The following is a 7,534-nucleotide window of genomic DNA, read 5'->3' on the forward strand; positions in this document are numbered from 1 at the left end:
TTGGATAAGCCTTATCCCTTTTGCTTTCCTTCTAAGGCACTCGAGCTTTCTTAGAGCCCACGAAAAGCTCTAGAAACCATCTAGAACTCATCTAGAACCTCCCATACCGTCCCCTTTATGGGAGGTTCTAGAATTGCTCAATTTCAACTTTTAAACATTGTCTCCTTTAGTCCTTCCACTTTTAGTTAATCAAATTAATCCCAAAATTAGTTTCATATAATTTCTGATTAATTTTTAATTAAACAATACTATTTTTAATTAGTATATTATTATCATAATATATTAATAAATTATTTCTTTGATTTATAATTAATTTATTAATCATATAATAAATAAATCTCTCTCTCTCTCTCTCTCTCTCCCCTCTATCTATCTATCTATCTATCTCTCTCTCTCTCTCTCTCTCTCTCCAAATAACATTCCAGTCCATTACTAGTTTTTAGGAGAACCCAAAAGGAATTTGCTAAGAATTCAAGATTATACTAATTTAGTTATTGTCTTAGACACCTAATCCAACATACCTAACTAAGCTCAATGATGAGTTTGTTGCTAAGGGTGGGACAATTGATACAAGCGCAATCAGTGAATTCAACAGTCCATGAGTAAGCAGCCCGACAGATGACAGAGCAAGGCCCAAATGAATAACCTGAAAGCCTGCCAGGTTTCGTGATTGACAATAATAGCACATCGGGAAGAATTAGTCATAGAGTTAGAAGTATTAATTAGGTTTTAGCTTTACATGCATAAAGTCAGTTGCATGTTTCCTTTCCACAATGTCCATAACCAATTTAGTTTAGTCATGCATGCATATTTAATTGATTGTAATGTGTCTTTTTATGATTGAAGGAAGAAAAACGGAAAATTTCTCCAACTCTTTATCTAATTTCTTGGGTGATTTTTCATCTTGAATCGACACTTATCATCCCCTCTTTTACATTTTATTAGGTAACACGTTTTGATTGTACATGTGTAGGTTCTGCATTATCCATCTCACCAATTTGTAGACATTTTTACCAAGGATCTACATAAACAATTATTTTTGGGCATTAAAAACAATTTGAACATTCGTAAACCTCATGCTCAAATTAAAAGAGATTGTTACGGTATAGTTCATTATATATTGCTCCTTATCTTTACACTTGTATATAGTTCAAGGTCGCTTTTATAACTTGTTATATTATTCTTATATGTATATATGTATATGTATATGTGTGTATATATATATATATATATATATATATTAAAGGAGGACACTTCTTAGAATAGTGTCTAACCAGGGTGGGTTTAATTCCTTAACCATGGTCACCGCTTCATCTTTGATCCTTCCAAAGATCGGTTTGCCGGTCATTAGGGAATCGATGCTTTTCTTCTTTCCGTCGTCCTTATCCAAACCTGCTGCTTGAAACCACCGTTTTTTCCACCACCGCCACATTCTCGATTGTTCTGATTTTAACGCAACAGATATTCCACCGCCTTAACATAGGTATGCATTTGAAAGAGCCCTTCTTTCTTCCACAGCTCCCTAAAATTCTCCAAACCTTCTCCCCTCTTTCTTTTTGAAAGAAATTGACACACAAAGGCCACAAATCGAACTCGCAAGAGTTCTGATCTCTCGATTCCTCTATGGTACCACCGGAGAGTGCAGTCGATCGATCACTCAGTTCGCCTCTATGATTCCGCTATGGTCGACGCCGCCGAGTCCGCATCCAGAACATAGCACTCCGATGAGTCTCCCTCCACCGCTGCAGAATTTGACGAGCCCTAAATAAATTCCACCGCCTACTGTTTCGTCTTAAGATTGTTGTTCCGTTCGTTGTGCCTTTCTTTCCCGATCAGAATAAAGATCGGCTCAATCGATTGTCATCCGTTCCTTGCTCCATTCACTATGCGAAGCAGGTACGTTTGTAGGTTAGTCCTATCAAAATCGTCCAGCTTCTACTCTAGATACCTTTGTTGATGGCAACACTTTCGTCTGACGTGTCATTCTCCAATCACCGACTCCTGATTTGTATTTTTCAGAATCGAAAGTGACGCCACTTCCTCAACATTTGAATGTATGGGTGTTCTATACGGTCCTGAGCCACCAACATCACTCTACATTCGGCCTCTGCCTCACCTCTCATCTCCCCAGTCCTCCTCTAACCCACTATAGGAATCGATTTCCAACCAAAAAAGCCCGAAATTATTCTATTTCCTCTTGCATATGTTCATACATATATAAGAATGTTCTACTTTGTTCATAATCATCATTGATTTGTTATTAGCTTCTTCGTTCTGCACTGTTGACCGCCATTGCGTAATAACTATTATAATCCAACCCCTGCTCTATTTTTCTATTTAACTATATATGTTGTTGTTTTTTTGTGTCTTTAGGAATGATTTTGTTTTGGATGACAATAAAAGAATTGGATTCACTTGATGTTATTTTTTTGTGTAGGAATTGGATGTGGGATTTAGATACAGGAACTAGATACGAGATTTGGATGTAGGATTGAAATAAGTTGCTTCTCTGGTATCTGTCCCTACTTCTTTCTCTGTGTGATTGTTGTTTGTCATGTGTGTGCTCTCTATGTGTGAGTATGTTCCAAAATCAAGAACAACAACTAATTCTTTAATTTCTCCAAACAAAAAAATATCAGGATAATAATACTAATTACTAAATTGTTGTTTGCTAACTCTTACACTAATCTCCTCTCCTGGGGCTTACACCGGTTGTAGATTTAGACGTTTCTTATTACATAGATTATTGTTTCATTGAATGCCAAATTTTAGAAGGTGTGCAACTGATGTTTAGGTTTTATATTTAAACATTCGATCTTTATGATTTTGATTTCTAAACCATATTAAATTTGTTACAATTGTTTCATTGTTTACTTTTAATGTTGCTACAGTGATTTCCTGAGCATAGGCGGTCCCCACCTAATAGACAGAAAATGAAGAAAGGGGATGGCAGGTTCAAAGACAGAGGAGGAAACCTCTTCCGTCGTCGCTCCTGCAGTTGCTACTCATAGAGACCCGTATGAGGTTTTGAACGTTTCAAGAGATTCTTCAGATCAACAGATTCAATCTGCTTACAAAAAGCTCTCTCTCAAGTTAGTTTCAGTTTCTTTTCTTTCTTTCTGATATATGTTTGTAAAGTGCTTTAAATTGATGTATTGTTTTTAATATCCAATGTTGGTATCAATTTCCATACGTAATTGATTTTTAAGTTTTCCAGTCCTTCAAACGGATTTGCTTAAGGTTTTCCAGTCCATCAATTGCCAACTGTGTGTGTACGCATTTGGTTCTCTGTACCATGGTTTTGTTGGGCGGTAGTTCCAGGGCACCCCTGACTTTGGAGAATCAATCTTTTTAGATTAAAAGTTTGTTAAAGTTTTGGTATGTGGTTTCGATGCCTATTTGTTGCTCTGTCTCTATGGAATTAGAGATATATAGGTATGTTGATTAAAATATGTATTTATTATCAAATCATAGAATCTGATGCATTTCTTCTCTGATTGAAGGTATAGTTGGACATATTATTATGGGCATACCAAAGCTCACTGAGACAGATTAAAGCACAAACTAACAAGAGTTGGAAATACTTGAGAGCATTAATAAATACAAATGTATCTCCACTGCCTAATTGAAATGAAACTGTTACATATTGAACATTAAGAAAACAAGAAATTTTAAGTATTCTCTCCAATTGATTTTGTTGATGTTGGTTTATCGGTGAGCCTTGGGTATAAGAGTATTGTTTTTTCTGCAAAATTGCATATTTTTTTAGTTTTTTTAGGATTTGGACAAATTTACCCTTTTCACTTGCTTTTGTCCCATTTTTGACTTTTTGGATGGCTGGGATATTTTGTGTTGGAAAAGCAGGTCAAAACTAAAATCAGATGGAAGTAAGGATCCTTTTGCCCTAAATATATAACTTAATCTTTTGGAGGGAGGAACCCCAGGTGTTTGATGGAATGTAGCAGACAAAAGGATGAATTCCTGCTAAGCAAACCCAATTTAAAAAACGTCAACAAATAGTGAAGTCGATTTGCTGATGCCGAAGCAGTTATGTGTGTGGATAATTAGGTCCTTTAAAATTGAATTTGTAATTTATAGAGCTTCATATAGTGATTTTGATACTTTTCATTATGTATTGGTTTTGGATTATGTTTGGGTCTTTTTGTGCTTATGGCACCATATTTGTTCTTATGTCGACTTTTTTTTTGGCCGATACAGGTATTGGAACAATTTGGAATGGTATTCTAATTTTGATTACATGTTCAAACATTTGCCCACCAACCATTTGTTAAAAGTTTTTACTGAATTTGCATATTTTTTATGTCCTCTCTAACTAATACCGATCATCTATTTGTTTATGAGATTTCGTCAAACAAACAAATCAAAGAATGAAACATTGGTTTTTGTTTTTGAATCACATGTACACTTCAACACTCTATTGGAAATACTAACATTAAAAGCAGATCTATTCATCAAATACTCTTCAAACATTGGTTTTACACTGCAAGGTATGGAATTATAGATAGCTAACATTTGTATTTGTTTTAATATTCGGTGCGGATTTAATTTCTTTTAGTTGGGTTAATCAGAATGTAAGAAATGAAGCCCTTCAGAATGATAAGAATATAGAAGCAATAGATCATTATAGTGCTCCAATATGAAAGAGTATAGAATCACAGTTTTTGCAATCATGCCCCTCCAAACCAATATTTGGGTGAAGTCATTGATGACCCAAACTATAGGGGAGATTGTTTACATCTTATTAAGTGGGATTCCTTCTTTTTGGGCTGGTGAGTGATTAATATTTAAGGGAGTGCATCAAGTTTTGTATGGGTAAAGTCATTTGTATCCATGTCTTTTCTTATCTTGCACTTCAAATTTGTTGCTAGATTCATAATATATCATTCACTCTTTGTAGAATTTTTTAGATCGAGTCACAGACAATTAGAAATGTGAGAGCAAACGACATATTGACATGTATTTATTCATACAGAGGGTCATTGGATTCGACTATGTAACGTTGAAATTCAGTCAACAGATGTGGGGTTTGTGAATTGTATTATTTAAAACATTCATTTGTAGTCATAGATTAAATTGGTTGACTTTCGTTTAGTGGATAGTTTCGACTCAAATCATATGCTTTTGATCGTATCTGTTTACCTCGATCCCCGCAACGCGAGGCTCCCCATCTAGTTTATATTAAGAACTATGCAATGAAAACCCTACACGGATTTCCATATTTCAACAAAAACGACTAGTCCCTAAAGACAAGAACTTTATTCCAAGCTCGACCCTTTCTTTCATAATACCATATCTTCACAAAATGGCCTTTCAAATATAATTTAACTACTTTAAATAATATGCACAAAAATGAAACGAAACAATTTTCAATTAAACCTGGATACCATGAATAATAGGTGCAAGATTTTTCTATATTACCCCCATAAGGAAAAGGAAAAGAAAAGGAAGCCTCCTTGACTCTCTAGTCTTGGAAGGTCCCATGTCTACAATTGTCATCTTATATGGAATACTTTTTAAATTCCAAGTCAACTTTTTACCTTCATACCAAATGTCTTTCTTTATATTTTATGAAACTCTAATGATTAAGGAGACATTTAAACAATTGAAATTAGTTAACTATTTATAATAACAATAAAAGCAAGACAAACAACAAAAAGAGAGAAAGATATGGACATAAACAAGCCGTGTCAAGCCGAGCTTGACACTAATCGAGCCATACTCGTTTATAGAGGCTTGAGCTCGGGCTCATTAAGAGTCTAGTGGCTTGAGCTCGATCGCAGCTCGCTCGTGAAGGATAATATAAAACTTAGGATCGGCTCGCTAATTCATGTTTATCTTTGAAGCTAGTTAAAGATCGGCATCGGCTCCTCATTAAAAACTAATTGTTGCATTTGTTTAGGTTTGTAGCACTAGTGTATGTCGACTCGATGATTCCAACCTCATTCTTTCTCTCATCTTTGTTATGAATTCCGCACATTTCTTGTTCAATTCCTTTGTTTCTGCTGCTTCTTTCGACTCCACTGTTTCTTGTTCATCAATGAAAGCAATAAGATTCTCTGCCTTTTGATATTCACTTTGATCATGCATGACTGAAAGAGAATTATGATCTCCAAACACAAAAACCTCATTCTCAACTTGTTCGATTTCATTATCTTCGTTTTTTATTTGTTGTTGTTCTTCTTCTTCTTTTATAACAGCGGCTATTGGTTCCATGTCTGATGGGATTAGCAGAGGTGGGTGGTTGATTTCACTTGTGACGACTGATTGAATCTCTTTTGGTGAAGAAACGTGGTTAGGATCGAAGTTCATGATGAGAAAAACAAGGATTCCGTTGCAAAGGAGGAAGATGTAGTGTCTATCGAAAGAGGAGAAATGGTGAGTGTAAGAACAAAGAGACACAAAAGATGAAAAGATGAATATGAAGATAAAGATGGAGAAGATGTTGTTGAGTTTGATAAAATAGGTTTTTGGTGTCCCTTTCTTAAAGTATTCCGACATATTCTCCATTGTTGAAGAAAAGAAGGAGATGATACAATGAATGCGAATAAGCGATGCTGATGATGCTTACTGATGGAATCGTGGAATGATGCTTATATATAAGTTTAAGATTTGAGTGAATTTACAAAACTGACCTCAGGGGACATTTTCTTGAAAACAAATTATTGCTACATGCTACGTGTAAGAATCTAATAATATAAAAATTTTAGTTATAAATATTAAATAGTTAGGTAGAATTTTATATTTATTCTTAATATTCATTTTTGTCACGACGAAACTTCGCAAACATTTCTAAGCCTAATTCTTTCTACCATAAAAAAGAAAAAAAAATCATAAGTATCATAAAAAAATAAAAAAGAATTGTAACAGTCGAAAGATTTTATTAAGGGCGTTAGCTAGGAACCAACCCGGAGATATAATACAAGAAATGACAACAAAATTGTTACTCCTTGAGTAACGAAACAACAACCAATATAGGAAAAAAAAAGGTATACAACAAAATAACGAACAAGTAACTAAATAAGACAAATCAAATAACACGTTATTTTATTATATTATGATTTACATAATTACATTTGTTTACTAAAAATCATAGATATGCATTTTTTTCAAAAATGTCTAAGAACAATGTTTCCATAACTGCATGTTACATTTAAAAACAATGTTCCAAAGCGTTGAATCGTTTGATTGTTTTAATCAATTTTAAGTAAGCATAAGCTGTTGTTCAACGAAGTAAACAATTTATCAACCATATGCTAAGTCAAAAGTCTAGTTGGAGTCAATTTAAAAATATTAAAAATTAAAAATATTGGATACACGGTGGGCACAGAGCGACAGTGGGCCAGCGAGACTCGGTTCAAGTAGACGAGTACCGTGGAGACCAATTTTTTTTTTGTTCACATTACGTGATATTATATATATATATATATATATATATATATATATATATATATATATATATATATATATATATATATATATATATATATATATATATATATATATATTAGGTTCG

The 7,534-nt window shown here is 33.9% G+C and overlaps 1 protein-coding gene and 1 long non-coding RNA gene across 2 annotated transcripts; one reads left to right on the forward strand and one right to left on the reverse strand.

Annotated features, from left to right (window-relative positions):
• Positions 1–1,609: 1,609 nt before the first annotated feature.
• On the forward strand, positions 1,610–4,268 carry LOC122195936 (uncharacterized). Its single transcript, XR_006187037.2, has 4 exons — positions 1,610–1,896; positions 2,020–2,512; positions 2,892–3,092; positions 3,865–4,268. It is a non-coding gene; the product is annotated as an uncharacterized LOC122195936 (long non-coding RNA).
• A 1,346-nt stretch (positions 4,269–5,614) lies between these two features.
• LOC111889754 (uncharacterized) lies at positions 5,615–6,595 on the reverse strand. The gene has a single exon (XM_023885908.3). The coding sequence runs from the start codon at positions 6,526–6,528 to the stop codon at positions 5,917–5,919; it is 612 nt and encodes a 203-aa protein (XP_023741676.1). The 5' UTR covers positions 6,529–6,595; the 3' UTR covers positions 5,615–5,916.
• Positions 6,596–7,534: the final 939 nt, after the last annotated feature.

The sequence above is a fragment of the Lactuca sativa genome, chromosome 9 (assembly GCF_002870075.4).
Source record: "Lactuca sativa cultivar Salinas chromosome 9, Lsat_Salinas_v11, whole genome shotgun sequence".
NCBI lineage: Eukaryota > Viridiplantae > Streptophyta > Magnoliopsida > Asterales > Asteraceae > Lactuca > Lactuca sativa.

Excerpts from the sequence above, each read along its gene's own strand:
- LOC111889754 (XM_023885908.3), bottom strand. The coding sequence starts at position 6,528 with ATGGAGAATATGTCGGAATACTTTAAGAAAGGGACACCAAAAACCTAT.